Below are 24,196 nucleotides of genomic sequence, written 5' to 3'. Positions count from 1 at the left end.
CCGTTAGAGACAAAAGACAGAAAAAGAGCAAGAAGAAGAGAGAGAATACTGAAGTGCTATAACAGAGCCTTCAGACTCTGATGAAGAAGGAAAAAAAAAACACTAACCGTATTATCAGCCTATAGCCTCTTGAGGAAGAGGAGGCGGTTTTTCCTGTTGCATGAAGCTTTTTTCTTTTGCTGTTCGTGAGCTTTCCTTTATCAGTACCCAGTGTGTATCTGGGTCAGGGTCGTGCTGCTCCTGCCTCACTCCTTCAATGGAGGAAGCAGAAGCAGAACACAACTAACACCGTGAGGCTTGGCGGCCATGGAGCTTCGCAATTTCTCTGCCTCCTGTCGTCCCATTGAATTCACCTCTCCTCGTTTGTAGACAGCAATAGGCATTGTTGCCAGGCTCTTTGTCTGCCTGTCCTGTGTCTCCCAAGTCATCTCTGACTGCTCTTCAACTTCCTCCTCATTACTCACTCCATCTCAGAACGTCACACATTAATCCTTCAACCATCACATTTTTTCTTCTAAATAAATGCATTGTGGGTCTTGAATAACCCAGGCACAATTCACCTCACAGACTGTTTGTTTAGACAGAGGAAAATTTGTCTTTCAATAGTTATATTACATTTTTCATATAAACATCAATGTTAAGGCACATAATCTGTGGGATTTTAGGATAATAAAGCCATTCTCTTTTTACTCAGACGTTTCTTTCAACCCCTTTTCTTTTGTATGTTCTTTTGAAACAGCACACCATGAAAGAAGGCCTTGAATATTTCAACATGAGGTACAAAATTAAAGGATGGACACAAGGTTAGGAAATTAAATATAACTTATTAATTTATTTCTACCCACAAATACTGCAAAACAATTGTAGTGGGACAGTAATGCAGTTATGCAGATGTTTAGGGTCAGATTGTCAGGGTCAAATGGTCAGAGACAGAAGGTCAGGGTCAGATGGTCAGGGTCAGATTGTCAGGGTCAGATGGTCAGTGTTAGATGGTCAGAGTTAGATGATCAGGGTCACATGGTCAGGGTCTGACAGTCAGGGTCTCATGGTCGGTAGGGTCAGATGGTCAGGGTCAGATGGTCAGGTTTAGATGATCAGGGTTACATGGTCAGAGTCACATGGTCATGTATATTATCATTCTGGTGCTTACTTGCTGCCAATAATGTGTCAGTGCTGTGACATTGAGTAGACACAGACTGGGAAATCAGCAGGAGCCTGAGGTCTCACAGATCTCCCTCTCGCTTGCTCTCTTACATTAACATATATTCTCCTATTCCCTCACATTTTCACTCATACTGTGATTAAGGGAAATTCTGAAATGCAAATGTCCCCCCTTAAGCCAAATTCTGCATGGCTCCCTATGAGATGTGGCCTGGCCTTTGCTCCCTGATGTCTATTTTCTATCCCGTTACAATTTTGAAATGACAGAAAAAGTGCAGTAATTGAAATCCACTGTGGTAACTTGTGCAGTAAAAAAACATTTATTAACATTTTTACCAGGGATGCAACGGTACAGTGGGTCCACGTTCTGTATGTACCGCAGTTTGTAGGTCATGGTAACGGTACGTTTTCGCTGAGTGACATCATCATGTTAGAAGTGTTTTCACTCATGTAGCCAACAGTGGCAAAGCAATGCTTGCAGACTGTACTTTGTTTACCTTATCTTCTTACCCTCATCATCATATTAAACGCTGACTCCAAAATGTTCCCAAAAAGCAGATTTGAAAGACGGCAGTGCCTCTCCAAATTGGCTTCTCTCTGTCTCGCTGGCACTTGCCATTGGCATGTTGGAGAATATTTAGCCGCATTTCCATCAAAAGTACCCAGAATTTTTTGTCTCAGGAACTAAAAGGTTCCTTCAGCTCATTGTTGTGTAAGTTTCCAGCGCACTCTAAAGACCTGCGAAGATTAGGTAAATTAGTCCGCTGATGTATGTTCTTACTCTGACGCCATCCAAGCGACACTGCAACAGCACAGTAACCATGGAGGAGATTCAAGTTGTGCTGCTGTTAATCGTGATTTAGTGGATTTTGCAAATTATTGCAGAGATTGACCGTGTGATGACTGAGACAGATTCACAGCATCACGCATAAAAAAGGTTTTGTCCCTTATCTGTTGTGATTTAATAAATATTTCAGCAGTAAGCAAGACAGTGTGAGAGTTCTACTGTTTTCAGGTTTAAACAAACAGCCACTTTACATTTGGTTCCACAACTATTTATTTATCTCCAAAACGTAAGCATAAATAACAACTAACAACTTGTTTAAATTTTTTAAGCTTCTCCCTGCATTGTTTCCTGGTGTGAATAGTGTCCAGCCCACTTAACTGGCAGGATATTTTCACGTATACCTATGGATTGCCTTTTCCAATTCTGAATGGATTTTGATCCTCAGCATAAACATGCAATAAGACCTGGGTTTTGTCTTTGGTGGTGTTAATGTGAATGGATAATGAATGCTGGTTCTCATCGCTTTGGAGTTTATCAAATGCACTTTAGGTTGCTGTCTGAATGGAAGTCGGTGTCCGTCTGCTACATACGAGAAACGAGGGCACAATAAGCTCCCAGGTAACTTAAATGATCCACCCAGCTTTTGTATCACATCTCTAAATACAACACAAACAATACGGTTTGGAGACCAATCACGTGCTGAAATTTGTATGGAGAGAAATTAAATTAGGAGCTTCAAGGAAATGCTGCTTTTAACTACCTGCACCAAATCTAGAAATTCTTCAGAAGGCTATATCTGGGTAATCACAGTTGGCTGAGTTAGTAGCTTTTTTAATTCCACGTTAGCGTAAAACTCATTTTACATGAATAATGAATTGTTGGAGACAGGAGTAGAGGCCACATATATTGTGTAAGTGCGTATGATTGATAATGGCTGTTTGAATAGTTTAAATGTATGCATGTTCAGCCTAAGGAAAAAAGCCTAAGAATTTACTATTAAAAACAGAAACACATTTGAAACAGGTTTTTCATGTGAATTTAATCTGTGGAATCCCATATGAAGTGTGAGAAACACAAAAGCAACAAAAACATAGCTAAAATGCCCAGGATTTCTCAGCTTCGTATCTTCAATGACATTCCCACGAAGTTCAGCTTGTGGAATTGATCTTAAATTGAATTCGTAGTGGTATTAAAAAAGTCTTAAAAAGTCTTAAATCCCACAGAGTTGTCATTGCAAATCGTCCATTGGTTGTTAAAAGGGGAAGGGGTTGCGGTCACCCTGACTGCCACATTTGGAGACATTGCTGTGGAGTGTTTGTCAGCCCTCAGGAGCCCCCTACCTGCACCTACCTGTCCAACCTTTACATGACATTCTACCCCAGGGAAGGGGAGACAGGACTGAATGTCCAGCGTTAACACAACAGGACAAACAGGATGAATACTTCCACCATAGCTAATGACATCAGGCTTTTTAACAACCAAATGTGACTTTTTAAACTGACATTTCTTTTGTTTTGTCTTTTTCAGTGAATGTCATTGATGTCTGCAAGTGTAAATGAAAATAAATCTGTTCAGGCTTATTCCAATTGATTGTATAGCCAGAGAACATATCAAACTCTGTCAATGCACTGTCTGCATATTCAAGCCCATTGTATTTGACACTTTCCTAATGGTCCTTGTGTAGCATTTTCAGTAGCCTCTTCAACCAGGCCTAGAATGTTGCTAGGCCTGGGGAATACCTATTTTTGTTGTTAATGGGTGGGATAAAGTTTTTGTCAGTAACATCTCAAAGCATCTTAACCCTATCAAATTCATTGCTTGGGCTAACGCCTCAAAACACTAACCCTGTCAAATGCATTTCTTGGAAGGGGCTTATACAGGTGCTCACAAGAATAATGCCTTCAGTGCAACAGTAGCTAGCTAAATGAAGATCTCTAAATCAGGGGTGTCCAAATAGTTCCTCGGAAGACCAAGTTTCTGCATGTTTCTGGTTTTTCCTATAAATTGATTCCCAGTTCACACCTAAACAACCAGGTGAGGGTAGAAACTAACTAATTAGTAACCTAATTAATCAATCAAGTACAAGGTGAGAGCGAAAACCTGCAGACACTCGTCCTCCGTGGACCTGTTTTGACACCCCTGATCTAAATGAATCCCCATAGAAATCTGTGGATGTATGTCGCGTTTGTGGGGAACCATATCAGTCTTTTAGAAACAACCAAAACCTTTTCCTAGGTAAATCATCGTTATTGCCACAAGACTACACACTTGTGTTAGCAGATATAATAGGACTGGTAACGTTGAATGGTGGGTTTTCTAAAGCATATGTATGTGGCTCCTGTTGCAATCTTCTGCTTTAATATAAGTGTGGATGAGGTAGAAAGAATCAGCGCTTTTGTGAGGGGAAAAGGCTAATTCGAAACTGAGCGAAAAGAGGTGGTGCAGCTGTCTCACCCCCCAGATGTACCAAAAGATTTTTCCCTATTACTTTTCTCATCCTCATTTAGACCTGCTTATGGTGCTGCGATTCCTTTTTCATTAAGAACACAAACCTGATCCTCGTTTATTGAAATCAGAGGAGTAACCACTAGTATCTTTGACTTGTTTGTTTTCAGTTTCAATAAATCGCAGACTGTCGGCAATGCTTGATAAATTAAACTTTTACCATAGCCTGAAGGAAGGCATGCCAAAAAGTCTCTTTTTTTCAGAAGCGCATTTAAGCAGAGAAGTTGTGATGGCTTTATTGCCTTCTTTCTTATGAATAGAGCACAATTCTTCCAAAACAGAATAAAGTTTCTACTCCATCTTTGTTTCTTTTCTGATATGTTGTAACCTAGGTAGGAACTAAAAACTTTCAAGAAAAGTGTTCTATCCATGTTGAAGAAATAGTGAAACCACGGTGAGCCCGCCTTCAACAAGCCTGTGAGTGGAGGTTTATTTGAAAGCCTACATCCAATACAAACCTTTTTTTAATAGGCAAGGTTCCAGACGTCCAAGGAGGCCAGACATGATTGGAGGTGTGGCCTCGCGAGACTACATTTCCAATAATATGGGATCAAGCTATGGAGACCTAAACAATCGAGCTGTTGACTATAGTTCTCCTCAATACATAAGCTGTAAATCCATCTAAATTGTAAGATATCTACCTAGCTAGTATGACCATAATATCTCCGTCCAACGCCAATAGCTTATGACATGTATACACAAAGTGCTTATATGTTTGTCTATAGCTATACCCCAGGCAGGTTAGGATAAACAAATCGTAATTCCGAACTGCATGTTGTTTAACTTTAGCTAGAATTCCAAGTTGGTGAGTTATCTTGGTAGCTGCTAAGGCTATCCAGTGTCATAAATACATTGTTTCTGCTTTTCTCCTTGTAGACGCTAGAGGGCTACACATACATGTTTGTCCGTTAACACAGTAGGTGGTCAGAATATTAGATGGAGCGAGAGTACATCCTATACATTAATTTACAGTATATGCATCAAGAGCTATACTATAGACTGAAGCAGTTGGGACACATTATGCACACCCTTTATACTGAACTAATAATGAAGTCTGACTTCATTCAGTGAAAGGTTTGTTGGTTGTAACTTTCTATGACATTCAGGGATGAGCTGTAGTTTATATCACCTTGCATTTATTTCATTCAGGACATATTTGTTAAATTGCGCCTGAACATATAGTACAGCATTTAACGGTTTGTCCTCGAATTAGCCTAGAAGACCCATGAAGGGTGATCCAATTTGTTTGGGGGGGTTAGTAATTGAATATGGTTGACTTGCTTCACTGTGCTCTACCTCTGAGCTCAATTAAATTAGAAGGCCAGAGTGTGCGTTCCTTCCGGCGTATTAGGATTCTGGTGTAGACATCCTGGTCGACCAAGCAATCTGATAAGAACCAGAACAGAGTGTGTTAAGAACCAGTGCTTCTGAGCACAAAATAGTTTGTCTTTAAAATAGAAAGTTTGGAAATAGTTTGTCTTTAAAATAGAAAGAAAATGTATCTGACACATTTCCTAGTTAGTGATACATAATTATTTCTACTATGCATATTATAAACCAATGTATCTGCTAACTAATGATCTACTGTTGCGTCATAAAGCATGAAGCTGTTTGTGAAAAGTGAAACCTTTCAGGGTCAATTTGCAGAGTTGGTAAGAGGGGGCTGCGTTACTGTGTGTTTGTGCTTCTTTGAAATAATGCTCTTTATGACTTTTTAATGTGCCTGCCTCGTTTCCATCCATTTTAGGTAACAAATCAGTACAATAATCTAACCCACAGCTCACTGCTCGTTTATGGGGCTATATTTCCACTTAAAGTATCCTATTTTGTGGCTTTTTGATGTTTAAAAGCTCTTTCTTAGAAGCATGTCATGTTCATAGATGTTTCTCAAATAAATTGCTTGTTGCTGTGGAAAGTTGCCATGGCTGCTCTCAGAGTTTGTGGGACATTGGAGACTCATAAATAGAGATAAAAATACATGCATGGATCATGGCTGAAATTTTGTAGAGGAAGGACATAACAATAGTGAGAAGAGGAAGGAAGTTGGAATGCAGGGCATATGGATAATCTGGTAAAAGATTGCCATGGTGCACTTGATAGGGTTTAGTCATGTGTGGAAAACAAAAGCAGATGCCAGAAAGAACAGTGCTCTGCAGTTTAATTCTAAAGCTGATGCTGTACAGAAAGTTAGGGTTACAGATTGTCAAGTACATATTGTGTTTTATAGTCATATCCATTAAAAGGTGGTTAATGGACTTATCACTCCTAACTTATCGATATGGGCCAGTTTAAAGTGAACTGCCACAGTGGCATACCATCTAAACCTGCAGCCTGCTTAATGTACTGTGACTACCATAGCTAGCTATTGCTAATGCTGGTAATAATGAGACTCAGTCAATCATTCTAAGTACAGCATGTGCTATTCCCCGATCAGCCGTATTCTTATGCTATTATGATCCCAGTACCATATGTATTTACATACACTATTATAGAAGGCAATTAGGTGCACTTTAAGACCAGCTGATAATAGTAGAGCGTATTGCTTTAGTTGTACATGGGTGCTTCCAGGTAATGACTGTTTCTAGATTGCGCGAGTAATCAATCTTGTTAGCCTTTCTTCCATTTAACCGGAAGAATGTTGCATTCACTTTGCATCTGGCTGCAAATTAGTGCTGCATGTCATGTATATAAAGGTTTGTTTGAAACTGTAGATACAACATGCTTTCTGTGAAAGGAGCCTTCAACTATGTTTGCAATGACAGAAATGTGTGTGTGTGTTTAAGTGTGTGTGTGTGAGTGAGAGTGCGAGAGAGAGATAGTGTGTGTGTGTGTTAGAGTGCACAAGAGAGAGAAAAAGAGAGATGCTGCATCATCACCATAGCAACCAAGAGCAACGTTTCCCAGGGTGCTGCTAGGAGTATTTGGTTGTTTTTGTGTCACTGTTTGTGTCTGTATATGTATGTGTGACTGTGTACATGTATCTGTGTGTGTGTGTGTGTGTGTGATTGTGTAAGTGTATCTTTGTGTGTGTGTGTGTGTTTGTGTCAGTGTTGAATTACATTGGGTTCTGTCAGTGCGGAGTTATATAGTGTTTTGTCAGTCTGTCAGTTTTGAATTACATTGTGTTTTGTCAGTCTGTCAGTGTTGAGTTACATTGTGTTTTGTCACTGTTGAATTACATTGTGTTTTGTCAGTGTTGAGTTACATTGTGTTCTGTCAGTGTTGAATTATATTGTGTTCTGTCAGTGTTGAGTTACATTGTGTTCTGTCAGTGTTGAATTACATTGTGGTCTGTCAGTGTTGAGTTACATTGTGTTCTGTCAGTGTTGAGTTACATTGTGTTCTGTCAGTGTTGAATTACATTGTGTTCTGTCAGTGTTGAGTTACATTGTGTTCTGTCAGTGTTGAGTTACATTGTGTTCTGTCAGTGTTGAATTACATTGGGTTCTGTCAGTGTTGAGTTACATTGGGTTCTGTCAGTGTTGAGTTACATTGTGTTCTGTCAGTGTTGAGTTACATTGTGTTCTGTCAGTGTTGAATTACTTTGTGTTCTGTCAGTGTTGAGTTACATTGTGTTTTGTCTGTGTTGAGTTACATTGTGTTCTGTCGGTGTTGAATTACATTGTGTTCTGTCGGTGTTGAATTACATTCTGTTCTGTCAGTGTTGAGTTACATTGTGTTTTGTCAGTGTTGAGTTACATTGTGTTCTGTCAGTGTTGAGTTACATTGTGTTCTGTCAGTGTTGAATTACATTGTGTTCTGTCAGTGTTGAATTACATTGTGTTCTGTCAGTGTTGAATTACATTGTGTTCTGTCAGTGTTGAGTTACATTGTGTTCTGTCAGTGTTGAATAACATTGTGTTCTGTCAGTGTTGAGTTACATTGTGTTCTGTCAGTGTTGAATTACATTGTGTTCTGTCAGTGTTGAGTTACATTGTGTTCTGTCAGTGTTGAGTTACATTGTGTTCTGTCAGTGTTGAGTTACATTGTGTTCTGTCAGTGTTGAGTTACATTGTGTTCTGTCAGTGTTATCTGGGTTCATGCGGCAGAGCAACCACCTGCATGTTTCTAGGGCCTCTGTTTCCCCGCCACGTCACTCCCTGTCGTATGATGGGACTAAAAAAGTGGTCAGACTCTCAGTAGGGGGTCGTGCAGGAAATGAGACCCCTGGAGGACATGGCGCGTGGAGTACACTCACACGAAAGTACCTGTGTTCATCAGTGGTGTGCACCTACTACTCTTATGATTGTTCTGTGTTTTTTTCTCACGTCTTTTGTCACCGAGGTGTGTGTTCTAGGCAATGGCCAGGAGTGTAATGTCTAGGTCTATGTGGAGGGGTGTCTGACGGAGGGCTGATGGGGTTAGGGAGGAGATGGCAATAATTACGCACTCTGGTGTTCAGCAGGACATCAGAGGGAAGTCATTTGTTGTTCTATATTCCAATTAGCTTGGATAATGAGGCTGACTGCCGCCGTGTGTCTGCTCCCACTATAGCATGCTGTCTGCGTTGGGGAAGACATGCAGCGACATCATTTCCTGCAAAAGCCATTAGTCTTTAGTATAACTGCACTGTTATGTATTTCCTAACTTATAACCATTCTCACCTCTTTATCTTTCTAAATCTCTCTCTTCATTTTCTGCTCTTATCTGCTTATATTTACTGTCTCTCAAACTCCACCACTTCCTCTCTCTACTTTTTAATTCTACCTTTACCATCTTCGTTTTCATTGTGCCCCTTTTCTCTCCCTCCCTTTCTTTCTCCATCCCCCATCCCCCACCCCTCCCTTTCTCAGGGTGCAGGTAGAATTCTATGTGAATGAAAATACTTTCAAGGAACGTCTCAAGCTGTTCTTCATCAAAAACCAAAGATCCAGTGAGTTGTCTCTGTTCGGAAAAGGAGTTTCTACTCGTTGTGTAATTGGTTGGCTGTCATTCCATTTTCATTTCTGTTTGGGTTTTCTTATTGCTTTAGTGCTCTGTCTAATCAGTGTTCTGGCTCTGTGATAGATTTTTGCTGTGTGTGACATATTCTTTCCTCGCTCTAGATTTTGTCCTTTATGTCTGTGGGCTGTATTTTTTTTTAACGCACGATAATTGGCATATTTGTCATATAAAAACAAAATGTGCTTTTTGTGCTGTGGATCTTGTCTTAAAAAAACAATTATCCCCCCCCCCACATTTTTGTTCATTATTGTTAAAATCCAAGCGTTGTCTCTTGTACCCTCCGTTTGATCAATGCTGGGTTAGCAGCTTGGCATAGGGGATTATTTCTATGATGGCCATGCATTAGTAGTCCAGAGAAATTGTTTAGGTTAATTTGGTTATTTAAAAAATATTACTAATTTACTGTTTCAGTGGTATTATTCTTTTTTACATAAAATGAATTATGAAAGATGTTTCTAAAAAGATGTAAAGGTTGTGCCCATAACTGCAGTGCCAATTAACCATAATTTATTCATAATACTTTTATAAATGTTTCAGAATTGTATTTTGTTTTCTAACTTCAACACAGTATTTCACCCAATTTAATCACCAACTTTGTTCACATCCAGACAGATCCAGACAAGCATGTAATGTTATCTCTCCTCTAAAATGTTAATGTCACCAATAATCACAAAACATTGACAACTTGATCAGTTGATAACACTGAAACATTTACTAGGCTGTATTTCAAAACCACTGTTGCAGATAATAGGGGGTTCCACACTAGTCAAGGGCATAATAATTAGTTGAGAGTTGAATCAGGTGTGCTAGCTCTGGAACACATGTAATGTATGGAACGACTGGGGGTCCCCATGTGAGATTTGAGAACCATTCCTCTGGGTGAAGATAAGCAACAAAAAAAAATGCCAGCTTCATCTTACCATCAACATTTCTGAGGAATCTAAGTTTTAATAAAAAATATTAACCAAAACAAATCTTCTAAGTCTAAGTCTAAAAGAGTGTTCCTCACTCAAAACCTTCCTTTTTGACTTTTTTGGAAAGGAAAGATAAAGGTGTAGTGGTCTAAAAAAAAAATTCAGAGCTGTATATAAATATATTATTTATTCATTTAGCAACATAATTACAGCATAAAGGAGTGATGTGTTGTCATAGCCGTGATATATGGTTTCACAGACCACAGCTATCTGCCAATCAGCATTCAGGATTAAATACTGTATATCCCTGAAGTATTTGCCGGCACATTAAAATAGATTTTCTCTCTAGAGCAACAGTGTGTCGAGTTCAAAGAGTCAAATAACTATAATGGAATTCAACTAATTCAACTGACATTGGTTCAATATAACAAATGGTTCAATTATTCATTTATCTATCTGGACATTTTTTCTTTATATAACTGTTCAGTAGTATGTGTTAATTTAACAGTGTGCCGAGATTTTTTTTTTTTTTAATGCTTTTTCCTGATTCAGAATTAAAATACACTCAGTTTCTAGTTTACTAACAATTGCACTGATGAGCCAAAACATTAGAACCACCTGCCTGTTGGTCCTCTGTGTGTCGCCAAACCAGCGCAGACCCTCCGAGGCATGGACTCTACAAGGCCCCTGAAGGTGTCCTGTGGTATCTGGCACCAAGACATTAGCAGTAGATCCTTCAAGTCCTGTACGTTGTGAGGTGGAGATGCCTTATGGACTTCTTGGTCCAGCACATCCCACAGATGCTGAATCAAATTGTGATCTGGGGAATTTGGAGGCCAGGACAACACCTTGAACTCTTCATCATTTTCCTCAAACCATTCCTGAATGTGTGCAGTGTGGCATGGCCACTGCCATCGGGGAATACCATTGGCATGAAGGCGGTGTACCTGGTCTGCAACAATGTTTACAGTGAGGGATTTGTTTTTGTTGATCCCCTGCTGATTATGTACGTTTGCCCACTGACAAAGAAATCATCAGTCTATATTTTTAATGGTAGTTTTATTTGAACAGTGAGAGACAACAAAAAAATCAAGAAAAACGCACATTTTGCATTTTAATGAGTGAAATAAGTATTTGATCCCCTCTTAGTCAGAAAGATTTCTGTCTCCCAGGTGTCTTTTATACAGGTAATGAGCTGAGATTAGGAGTACACTCTTAAAGGGAGTGCTCCTAATCTCAGCTTGTTACCTGTATAAAAGACACCTGTCCACAGAAGCAATAAATCAATCAGATTCCAAACTCTCCACCATGGCCAAGACCAAAGTGCTGTCCAAGGATGTCAGGGACAAGATTGTAGACCTACACAAGGCTGGTATGGGCTACAAGACCATCGCCAAGCAGCTTGGTGAGAAGTCGACAACAGTTGGTGCGATTATTCCCAAATGGAAGAAACACAAAAGAACTGTCAATCTCCCTTGTTCTGGGGCTCCACGCAAATTCTCACCTCATGGAGTTGCAATGATCAATCAATCAATCAAATGTATTTATAAAGCCCTTTTTACAACAGCAGTTGTCACAAAGTGCTTTACAGAGACACCCAGCCTTAAACCCCAAGGAGCAAACAACAGTAGTGTTGGATTTCAGTGGCTAGGAAAAACTCCCTAAGAAGGCCGAATTTTAGGAAGAAACCTAGAGAGTACCCAGGCTCAGAGGGGTGACCAGTCCTCTTCTGGCTGTGCCGGGTGAGATATTAAGAGTCCAATTGGAATAATGTATACATTTCTCTGGGCTAAATCCAGAGTCTATATGATTTTAGACTAGGTCAAAAGTATAACCAGGTGGACAAGGACAGGGAAAGCAACGGGCCCCCCAAACCAGGTAATCCGCAGGTGTGGACCAGGACCTCATCTCCTCCTAAAATGTAAAACTGGAGGAGACTGAGAAAAGTTAGTAGTGCATTCCTGATATCCCCCAGCACAATAATATAGCAGCGTAACACCTTGGAACTGAGACGGGGGGGTCCGGTGACACTGTGGCCCTACCCGGGGGAGGCCCCGGACAGGGCCCAACAGGCAGGAAATCAATCCACCCACAGTGCCAGGCATCAACCAAAGGGACACCCACCAACCACAGCCCCCCAAATCATAAGAACAGTGAGGAATCAGCCCAGAATTACATGGGAGGATCTTGTCAATGATCTGCATCAAGAACATACTGAACATACTGAATACTTTGGAGCAGCAATTCTGGATGTCGGTCTATGCTTTCGCGATTGGCGTTACGCAGTTTGAACTGTGACTCAAGTGTGATCTCATCCAACAGTCTGGGGACTGCGCAGGCTACTCAAGTTTCTGGAACCTTAAGCACCTGGTTACCAACAATTTACAAATGCATTTTGTTCAAGTGTTGATCAGTTGGTATCAAGTTACCTAATGTAGCAAAACGTTCCACGCACCGCTTTCAGCCTGTACCATTGACACCAGGCCGGATGGTGGACTGCCATCAGCGTGACGACAGGAATTGTGCAGTGTTGGTGATGGTGTCCCCAGTGGATCTGCTTCTTTAGTTTTTTGGCAGATAGGAGTGGAACACAGTGTGGGTTCCTGCCGTGATACCCAATTCATGACAAGAACAGAGGAGTTGTGCCGTTTGTGCCACTGTGCCGTTTATGCCTATTTGTGGCTCAGCTGTTAGCCTCTCCCTCTAATTAGCTCTTTTGGTACTCAGGAACTCCACTAAATGACAGTTTTTATTAGCCACACCATTTTCAAAAAAAACATAGACACTCTTGTGTGAAAAGCCCAGATCAATCCCTCATGGCCGTTCTTATGTTCATTCGTAACTAAAGGTAGCGATCAGCGATGGCTGTGTGTCAGATTTGTGCAGCAAGCCACACCCGGGATCCGTTTTTCTTAAACTCAGGTGGTGTACCTAATAAACTGACCCCTGAGTAAATGTAACTAAATACTGTTCTTAATTTTGCTTGTTTGAGTAAGCCATCCAACTACTTTTTTCAAATAACACCCTTGTAATATTACCAAAGACGTTTCAAGTCTGGTTTCAAATATATTTTAGACCAGTTCATATACAAGCTAATGTGTTTGTACACGGAACACAGATGGAAGACCGAGGTGACCAACTGTGCCAATTAACTATCTAGCGCCCTCCAAAAACGTGTGTAAACTAACTGGGGAGGAAGTGTAGTTCCTCAGCTGGAGGGACATAGCAAATGGATCTGTACAAATGTGCTGCAGTGAGTATTTTTTTTTATTTAAATTCTTAATTCCTTCTGTTATATTATATCATTATTTTTACCAAGACATTTTACCCCAAATATTGTTCTTCATATACACTATCTTCTCTATTGTTTCTCTAACATGTTAAAATATCAAAGAATTCACAAAAAAAGTCAGATTTTGTAACCTAGTAAATCTGATAATAAGCACTGAGTTCTGTTGACAGAGTTCTTATTATATATAAAAGGAAATCTGACATATGAACCCAAAGCCCTACCGCCATTCATTAGGTTTTTTCAAATAGAGCCCTGAATGTTCTGTATGTCTAAATGTTCAGTATGACCTATTTGTGTTCTCTATTGATTGATCTATTTAGTTTAAAGTAACTGCCCAGTAAAAATCTTACTTTGAAAACTGGCCAATCAGCACTCTATGAATGGATGAGCTGGCCTATCAGCAGCCTACTCACATTGATGTTTTAGGACCATTCTGTTGTTGGGAAACGGTCATACCATTCCTACACAGAGAATTGCTTTTTTACATATTACATTTCAGTTCTTTGGAAGGAAAACACATTTTCTCATTTTTATTCTGACTAATATTTCATTTTCAGTCTGGAAACCTTGGGCAGTTACTTTAACTGATGAATTGATTCTGCCGTTGACTTGCTGTTCTTGATTTCTGTGCTGCAGGTCTGAGGGTGAGGCTGTTCAACTTCTCTCTGAAGGTCCTCAGCTGTCTTCTCTACATTGTCAGAGTCCTACTGGATGACCCACAGGAGGACAGACGGGACTGGTGAGGAAGAAGGGGACTTTAGAAATGATGAGAGGAGGTCGAATAGTGGAGTAGAGAGTGTTGGTTAAGAAGGGCATCAACGCTTGCCATGGAGAAAGGGTGATAGGTAAAGGCAAGAGATGGATGGGTGGGGATGTAAAGGTCAGGGTCCAGTAACCTTCCTTGGCCAGTGGCTGGAACATTTCCAGGCACAGCTGTAGGGAAGGGCTGGGCAATACTGACAACCCTGGGGCCGTAGTGCTGGAGCTTACATGTGTAGAGGGGTGTGGAGGGTGGAGTTGAGGAGCACAGGACATGACTCTCTGACTGCCTAGACGTCCTGTAAATCCCAAAGGAATCCCTCTGTCCTCCACTCCGCCCGCTGCCCTCCGTTGGCAGGTACACGCTATCAAGTAGCTAGCCAAGTGACATCCCATCGGTCACTGGGTTCTTTTTGAGCTTGCACAATATCACCCCGAAAGAAGGGATGGGCGTGTCCGACGAAATGACGTGCGTTTGTTTACATTTGGAGACGCGACGCAAGCCAAAAGGTTTGTCCCAAATGAATTGTTCAGTTGTCGACGATGTTCATTTCTTCTTCAAAGATAGGAGGGATGTGTGATTTAGAATTTCATCCTTGTTTTACTAAGTAACAGTGGACCATTCATTTCATCATTCAAATCAAGAGTTTATCAAACCCCTAGCCACTGCCTGGATGTAACCCTCAGAGTTTCGTCATCGACGCGTGACCATGGATGGCGCTCCAAGTGTGTAATGGACAGGGTTTGGTTTGAGATTCGTGGATTAACTCTTCTGTCTGTGCATGTCTCCCTCTGCAGTCTGGACTGTCCTAAACAGAACGCATCGGTCCACCCTAGCAGAACCCAGTTTGACTGGTAAGTATACAGCTCTGTCTCTGTCTCATCCATCACTAATGGATTCAGGACTGGCCTAGTCTAGTGCAGAGGGTCACAAAGGACTAATGAAATGAGTCCTTGTAAAACAGTCAACCAATTATATTGAAAGAAATATATATGTTGTAGAGGTTGGAATAAAGCCAGAGAACACATGGTGTATTGCTAATAGACCATAGCTAAGGACTGGTCTACACACGAGGCATTTGCTGATTGGCAGACAGCTTGGGTATTTCAAATACTGCTGTAATTGCAAACAATGTTTCATCCTTATAAAAAACATTGTGACAGACTAACATGCTTCTGTAATGCTCCAATTACACAATAAAGCACCCTAGTGGTTTGTGGTGTATGTGATCATATACAACGGGTAACCGGTTTATATTAGCAATAAGGAATCTCATGGGTCTGTGCTATATTGCCAATATACCATGGCTGAGGACTGTATCCAGCACGTAGCTGCGATGCGTCGTACCTAAAACCAGCCCTTAGCTATAATATATAGGCCATAAACCACAACCTCCTATTGCCTTTTTGCTTCATTTATAGCATTTCAGAAGCATGTTAGTTTGGCTCAATGTTGTTTGTATGGATTGCATGCCAGCATAATATAGTGCAATATAACCAATTCAGCAACAGATGCATGTAAACCTATCAAAATACTTAAATTGGAAATGTCTTCTGGCTGTTGTGAGCGTAAGCACTAGACAAGAGCCTGGATGAGCACACCGAACATATTTGAGTCAGTAGTCTTGGGTAAAATAAATAGCTTGCACTTTTCTGAAGTGTACCTCGTAGTAAACTGTCCAGTAGTTTGGACTGAGAGTCAGAGGCACCAACTAGGAACCAAGGCAGGGAGGGTGAGCCCATGGGCAGACGGGCCAACTGGGCTGGCTGGGTCGGGCCCAGAAGTGACGGACGCTTCCGGCCCGCCTGCTGCTCAGGGACATTGATTTGATTGCCAGCTGGTGACACTGTGTAAGCTCTGGCTCCAAATGAATAAGGAGCATGACAGAGTGTGCTCAATAATGACATTGGGTGGCTGCTGCTTCAGGCAACACACTCAGAGGACACACACACACACACTAACACACTCTCCAGGCAGCCGACTCAGAAGGCAGTAAGCGCTCAGACTCAGATAATAAGCCCCGAGCGGCCTCTGGATAGAACCCTTTTCTGGCAACAAAGCTGTACATTTGCATTTATGTAATCTGCAAATATTTCGAGGGGGATCTACTTTCACAAAACATGTCTAATAGTGGCTGTAGTTCCGAACCAGTCGCTTGAAAACCAGAATTGCAGGAGTTGTTATGTCAATGAATGGATCATATTTGAATGCATCTGTGTTGTTGTCACAGTAAGGGGTCTTCAATATTCTGCCCCGTCATCTCCTTCATCTTTTCCTCTCACTCTTTCTCTCTTTTTTCCACTCCTTTGTCTTGCAGGTCCCTAATCATCTGGGTGAACAGACCTCTGCCCTTGTGGTCTCTGCAGGTCAGATATTTTTGAACCCTCATATTACCAATATTACACGCGCGCACACAAACACACACACACACACACACACACACACACACACACACACACACACACACTGGCTTATTGCTTCACTGTAACTTCTTACAGCTGGAGTTCAATCAAACAACCCACTGAATCCACCCACTCCACCGTCTCTCTCTTACACTCTCTGTCTTTCTCTCTCTCTATTTCTGTTAATACTCCAATCTTTCTCTCTCACTCTCTCTTTATTCTAGTTAATACTCCAATCTTTCTTTCTCGCTCTCCCTTCATCTCTCTCCAGGTGCTTGTGGCATTCATCAGCTTTTTCGAGACGATGTTGCTGGTGTACCTTAGCTACAAGGTGAGTAGTACAACCCCAGAGTCTAAATCAACACCTCTCTTTGTCATCTCACAGACACTGTTGGATGTTAACGGTTCATTTGGTGCCCCTTTTATTTAATTCACAATAGAATATATATAACATATCGAATGTTGAAAGTGAGACATTTTGCCAAATATTGGCTCATTTTGGATTTCATGAGAGCTACACATTCCAAAAAAGTTGGGACAGGTAGCAATAAGAGGTTGGAAAAGTTAAATGTACAGATAAGGAACACCTGGAGGACCAATTTGCAACTTATTATGTCAGTTGACCACATGATTGGGTATAAAAAGAGCCTCTAAGAGTGGCAGTGTCTCTCAGAAGTCAAGATGGGCAGAGGGTCACCAATTCCCCCAATGCTGCGGCGAAGAATAGTGGAGCAATATCAGAAAGGAGTTTCTCAGAGAAAAATTGCAAAGAGTTTGAAGTTATCATCATCTACAGTGCATAATATCATCCAAAGATTCAGAGAATCTGGAACAGTCTCTGTGCGTAAGGGTCAAAGCCGGAAAACCATACTGGATGCCCGTGATCTTCGGGCCCTCAGACGGCACTGCATCACATACAGGAATGAAACTGTAATGGAAATCACAACATGGGCTCAGGAATACTTCCAGAAAACATTGTCGGTGAACACAATCCACCGTGCCATTCGCCGTTGCCGGCTAAAACTCTATAGGTCAAAAAAGAAGCCGTATCTAAACAGGATCCAGAAGCGCAGGCGTTTTCTCTGGGCCAAGGATCATTTAAAATGGACTGTGGCAAAGTGGAAAAGTGTTCTGTGGTCAGACAAAAACAAATCTGAAGTTCATTTTGGAAAACTGGGACGCCATGTCATCCGGACTAAAGAGAACAAGGACAACCCAAGTTGTTATCAGCGCTCAGTTCAGAAGTCTGCATCTCTGATGGTATGGGGTTGCATGAGTGCGTGTGGCATGGGCAGCCTACACATCTGGAAAGGCACCATCAATGCTGACAGTTATATCCAAGTCCTAGAACAACATATGCTCCCATCCAGACATTGTCTCTTTCAGGGAAGACCTTGCATTTTCCAACATGACAATGCCAGACCACATACTGCATCAATTACAATGTCATGGCTGCATAGAAGAAGGATCCGGGTACTGAAATGGCCAGCCTGCAGTCCAGATCTTTCACCCATAGAAAACATTTGGCGCATCATAAAGAGGAAGGTGCGACAAAGGAGAGCTAAGACAGTTGAGCAACTAGAAGCCTGTATTAGACAAGAATGGGACAAAATTCCTATTCATAAACTTGAGCAGCTTGTCTCCTCAGTCCCCAGACGTTTGCAGTCTGTTATAAAAAGAAGAGGGGATCCCACACAGTGTTAAACATGGCCTTGTCCCAACTTTTTTGAGATGTGTTGATGCCATAAAATTTAAAATCAACTTTTTTCACTCAAAGTGATACATTTTCTCAGTTTAAACATTTGATATGTCATCTATGTTGTATTCTGAATGAAATATTGAAATTTGAAACTTCCACATGATTGCATTCTGTTTTTATTCACAATTGTACAGTGTCCCAACTTTTTTGGAATCGGGTTTGTAGTAGCATGTGATCAAAGGTTTAACAGATTAAAACGATTGTTGTTGGACGTGATCCAATACCTAAGAATATAATAATCAAAGCAAATAGATTACATTTGCTTTACTGACTTATCTTACAGCTCACTGTAGTGCACCAGGCTACCTATAAATTACAGGCTGTGGCCAGGATTAAATTCCTACATTAGTCCAGTGGTTCCCAACCAGGGGTACTAGGACCCCTGGGGGTATGTAGCCTCTCCACATAATAATAATAATAATTTATTGCGTGGGTAAAGTGCTTTTCATTATAGAGGAATAATCTGCATGAAATAATAAGTGAGAAAATAAGAAAATAAGAAATAAGAAAATAATAATACAAAATAAATAAAAGAACTATACCAGATAAAAATATATATATACAGAATATATACATTAAACTATAATGATAATAAATATTATTATATAATAATGTACAGTATCATTTGGTTAAAGGGAAGCGTAGGCCAACTGATAAAGGCCTGCTTTACTACCTCCACAGGGGGAACCTGAGAACACTCATGACACCATAGGCTTACTAGTCAAATTAACATTACGGGGTACTTCAGGGGTGCTCCAAACCGAGCAAATTTGTTTGTGGTATTTGATGAGAAGGTACAGTGAGGACGAACGGTAAGAAAATAATAGGATTAAAGGTGCTACAAATGAGTTTTGACACCTTTGTGGAAGTTGGGTTATTTACATTACGCTCCATTCAAGACAAGTCTTCCCTCTTCTTGTATATTTCTGCTGTACATTTTTCACCCATTTTAAGGAACAGTTAACTTGATTTTTCTGTCATGAAATATATTTTTTTAGTAATCATCAGTTTCACATTTTCTGAGGTAAAAACTGAGATTATATTGTGCACTAACTATGTAAAGGGAAAAAAATAGGAGATCCACAGCATTATGCATATACTATGTTAGCTGTAATATGTATTAATGTCAGTTATCTTTTGCAGGGTTGCCTACTTTGGGTACCTGGCTGTAGTGAGATTTTGATGCCATGGCCTTAATCACATGAATGAGCAATTGCGGACTTAATCACATGCACATATTTGGACTCAATTCGGGGTCCCCTCATTTCCTTCCCTTTGTTTCGCCTTCTTAAAATACCTCAAACAGGAATAATAGAGTTGATCAATCTTTCTTGAGAACATACATAGCATTAGTAGCTAGCGAACTAGTTGCATAGAAAAAACGAATGCCATTGTTTAGCGTCACTTTCATTCTTCCCTTGTGCCAATCACTTAATATAGCTGCTTAAAGCTCTGTAACTTAAATATATATTTAGTTTATAGCAAACACCCTGGGTTACCTAATTCATTCCTGATTGTTAGCTGACCTAGGGACATACCTTGTTTCATGCCATATCATTTCGACGTTGGTGTGTGGCTGGATTGCTTGATCCCGGCCGGCTGTGAACTTGAGCAGCGATCCAGTCAACACAGAGGCGCATCGCACACCAGTCATTTCAGATGCAGTTCCATGGAAACACCCCACCAGATGTTTTCAACTCCTGATTACATTGTTATATTGCGCCGATTGGTTTTTATTTGAAAATGTTTATAGATGTACATATTTTTTTATAATTACCTCGGTGAGCTCATAGCTGTCTACGGTCCTGGTTGCATAAAATGAACATTTTGTGAGCTACATTGTAAATATCTAATATTTAGAATATATTCTACTACCTTAACAATTGAATGGTATCAACCAATTTTTTTTAAATCTAAAACATTTCAACTTTTTGTAATGTTTGCAATTATGTACCATGTATTTCTATGAAGCTACAGGTGGTATATTCTAGTACGCCTAGATATGGCTACAAGTGGAATGGACTTGTCATCTTTAGAGCATATGAAAAACCTTAGCTATACAGTCTAGATGAAGCATAAATCCGAGAGGTATTAGGCATATATTGAGAATTGCTCAGCAGGCTCTCCCTACTGAATAATTCACAAGAGTGACTGGTGAAAGAAGTCCCCGCTCAGGGAGAGGCAGCCTGTGATCCCTTTCCCTCGAGGGTTACCCAGCATCACTGCTCTTTGATGTCTGCAACAACAAACTGTTGCTGTGACTATTGGTCTGTGGCCCCATCACATCCTGGCTCACACCTCCTAGTCTGCTACAATGTCAGCCAGGGGGCTGGAAGAGGAGGTGGAGGTATTTATGCTTAAACCTCCATTGATTTCTCTGTGGACATAGACAAGGCCCGGCTTTTGCTGTCCACCCACACTAACCAGTCTCCTGTCAGCATTAAGCAGGCTGTGGCTGCAATGTTAAAAAAAAATACAAAATAAAGGGACAAGATTTTCTATATCTTGTTGTGCACAAACAAGAAGAGCAGTTTCTCAGGTTTTTAAATGGGAGCGAGCAACGAGCAAAGAAGTGCCATATTTCTCCATTTCCATGTTTGTCAGGGAACGTGGCCAGTTCATTCACAAACTTAACAGTGGTCACCAGAGGTCACCATGAAAAGGGGATTTTCCTGACATCCGTGTGTGGTTGTGTTTCCAGGGCAACGTTTGGGAGCAAGTGTTGCGTGTTCCCTTCATCCTGGAGATGATCAGTGCAGTTCCCTTTGTGATCACTGTGAGTTTAATCAAACGCATGCCTTACAGAACACAGAGACCATCAAATTTTCTGCCGGGGAAATGCTTCTGTGGCCATGTTGTACTGGATTTCCCTAAATATCACACAGCTGTGTAGGATGTTGGAGGTCTCTTACTGAATAGACTGAAGATGTGGACATTTGATGAGTCATGATGGTGGATTTGTGCCATTAGCACTCGCCAAAACACTGACTAAGTCTTTCTAAATCACTTGCCAAAACACTGACTAAGTCTTTCTAAATCACTTGCCAAAACACTGACTAAGTCTTCCTAAATCACTGGCAAAAACATTGACGAAATCTGTTTCAATCACTGACTAAATCTTTCTCTCCCTCAGGTGATTTTGCCCTCCCTCAGAAATCTGTTCATCCCTGTATTTCTCAACTGCTGGCTGGCCAAACATGCCTTGGAGAACATGATAGTGAGGAAAGACATTTATCGCTCTCTTTATATCGCTCTGTTTCCTTATTTCACCATCATTCTCTCTTTATGTTCTCCAGGTGTCCTTTTGTGTCATAACGTTCATCCCTTTAGTTTGTTTTCATTACACTATGGGTGCCTATCTCTGCATTTCTTAGTAGCATTGTGTTGCTCTCTATCTTTGTTTTTTTCTCTTGCCAACTTTTACCAAATGGTTGGACTCCCACTCGTTGTTACAGACTTACATGTATTGTATTACTTTTTTCTTCATTCTCTCCATCAAATTGGTTTTGTCCTTTTTTTGTCCACTGTCAGCTTCTCTGTTTTTTGTGGCACTTCAGGGATGCAGTGGCGTTTATAGTTTCTCTGTCTTTCCTTTTGTCTTTCTTTTCTCCCAAATGTCCTCTCTTCATCGCTGTTTGTGTTTCAGAATGATCTGCACCGAGCCATCCAGCGTACCCACTCAGCCATGTTCAACCAGGTCCTTATCCTCATCTGCACACTGGTCTGCCTCATGTTCACCTGGTGGGTCTCTGCTATTACAGGTGGCAGTGAGGCAAGAGGGATGGAGGGGGAGGGTGGGAGGGATGGAGGGAGGGAGGGGGGAGGGAGGGAGTGGCTGTGGCAGAGCTTAGCCATGAGGAACAGCCCAGGCTGATGCTTTAACATTAGATCACGGAGGGCTGAAAAGCCTCCTTGAGGAGATTGCCTGACCTACTGACATTATAATGTTGACTCAACCCACCCTTCAGCTCTGGGTAAATACACTGGACATATACACACAGTGCACTTACACTGTACACACAACCCTTCCGCAGGCAAGCATACAGGTGTACACACACACACACACACAACTATCAGACCTGCAGATACATGCAACCTCTGTCATGTTACACTTGAATCTTTTCTCACTGAAAGCGTACTTGACACACTTGGGTAGTTTCCTCTGGTTTCCTATCATGTTGACTTGCTCCTCCCTGTCCATCTCTCTGTTCCTCTCCTCCCTCCTCCCTGTCCATCTCTCTGTTCCTCTCCTCCCTCCTCCCTGTCCATCTCTCTGTTCCTCTCCTCCCTCCTCCCTGTCCATCTCTCTGTTCCTCTCCTCCCTCCTCCCTGTCCATCTCTCTGTTCCTCTCCTCCCTCCTCCCTGTCCATCTCTCTGTTCCTCTCCTCCCTCCTCCCTGTCCATCTCTCTGTTCCTCTCCTCCCTCTTCCCTGTCCATCTCTCTGTTCCTCTCCTCCCTCTTCCCTGTCCATCTCTCTGTTCCTCTCCTCCCTCCTCCCTGTCCATCTCTCTGTTCCTCTCCTCCCTCTTCCCTGTCCATCTCTCTGTTCCTCTCCTCCCTCCTCCCTGTCCATCTCTCTGTTCCTCTCCTCCCTCTTCCCTGTCCATTTCTCTGTTCCTCTCCTCCCTCCTCCCTGTCCATTTCTCTGTTCCTCTCCTCCCCCCTCCCTGTCCATCTCTCTGTTCCTCTCCTCCCTCCTCCCTGTCCATCTCTCTGTTCCTCTCCTCCCTCCTCCCTGTCCATTTCTCTGTTCCTCTCCTCCCTCTTCCCTGTCCATCTCCCTGTTCCTCTCCTCCCCCCTCCCTGTCCATTTCTCTGTTCCTCTCCTCCCCCCTGCCTGTCCATCTCCCTGTTCCTCACCCACTCAACCCCTCACCTCTCAATCGCCACCATCATGTTCTCTCTTCCACCTCGCCATGACCTCTATCCTCTTATTCTCCTTTCATCATCAATCTTTTTCATCCTTTCCCAATGCCCTCTTCCTCCCCCTCCTCCTCCACAGCATCTGTGGGATCCAGCACCTGGAGCGAGCGGGGAACAACCTGACTCTGTTTGACTCACTCTACTTCTGCGTGGTGACCTTCTCCACGGTGGGCTTTGGCGATGTCACCCCCCAGATCTGGCCCTCTCAGCTGCTGGTGGTCATCATGATCTGTGTGGCGCTCATTGTGCTTCCCATACAGGTAGGAAGGAACCAGATCACGTTGTTGTTGATATAGTCTCTGATCGTGTTGTTGTTGATGTAGTCCCTGATCATGTTGTTGATATAGTCCCTGGTGTACAGTATCCCCTGAGGGGGATTCTATTCAACAATAATGTCCTGCATCCGAAGGCCTCAGCGTGTTGGTGAATATTATAACTATAGATCTGTCATATCCTGTCCATAGCAGTTTCACTGACATCTCACCAAATCCCTCTGCTGTCATTTTCCTGGTACCACAGAGGGGCAGCGGACCTATCACAGACAGAACACACCCTCTGTTATTCCGGGGTTATTTGTGGGTCCCCAATTCCCAGTGTTGGCATGGGGCCTCTGTTGCTCAGAGGAGATGTGAAGGGGTGATAATAGGAACCTGTGTGTGTGTTTGGGAGGTGGTTGGTCTGAGTCGCTGTACTCTGGGAGGCTTGCTTGAGCAGGGCAGGAAATGGCACCCACAGCCATGTGGTCCT

The 24,196-nt window shown here is 41.8% G+C and overlaps 1 protein-coding gene across 3 annotated transcripts in view; it reads left to right on the top strand.

Moving 5' to 3' along the window:
• The window catches only part of LOC105013096 (potassium channel subfamily T member 2), a 73,866-nt gene that overhangs the window by 15,305 nt on the left and 34,365 nt on the right, over nt 1-24,196 (top strand). For all 3 annotated transcript variants that reach the window (XM_020050607.2, XM_020050606.2, XM_020050605.2), the window contains exons 2-10: nt 9,247-9,326; nt 14,240-14,342; nt 15,161-15,217; nt 16,681-16,729; nt 17,037-17,096; nt 21,226-21,300; nt 21,658-21,741; nt 22,171-22,265; nt 23,529-23,709. In XM_020050607.2, coding sequence (XP_019906166.1) covers nt 9,247-9,326; nt 14,240-14,342; nt 15,161-15,217; nt 16,681-16,729; nt 17,037-17,096; nt 21,226-21,300; nt 21,658-21,741; nt 22,171-22,265; nt 23,529-23,709 — 784 coding nt within the window. The remainder of the gene's footprint in view (nt 1-9,246; nt 9,327-14,239; nt 14,343-15,160; nt 15,218-16,680; nt 16,730-17,036; nt 17,097-21,225; nt 21,301-21,657; nt 21,742-22,170; nt 22,266-23,528; nt 23,710-24,196) is intronic.

The sequence above is a fragment of the Esox lucius genome, chromosome 11 (genome assembly GCF_011004845.1).
Source record: "Esox lucius isolate fEsoLuc1 chromosome 11, fEsoLuc1.pri, whole genome shotgun sequence".
NCBI lineage: Eukaryota > Metazoa > Chordata > Actinopteri > Esociformes > Esocidae > Esox > Esox lucius.
The sequence above is the reverse complement of the archived record's forward strand: the minus strand, read 5'-3'. Positions and strand labels throughout refer to the sequence as shown.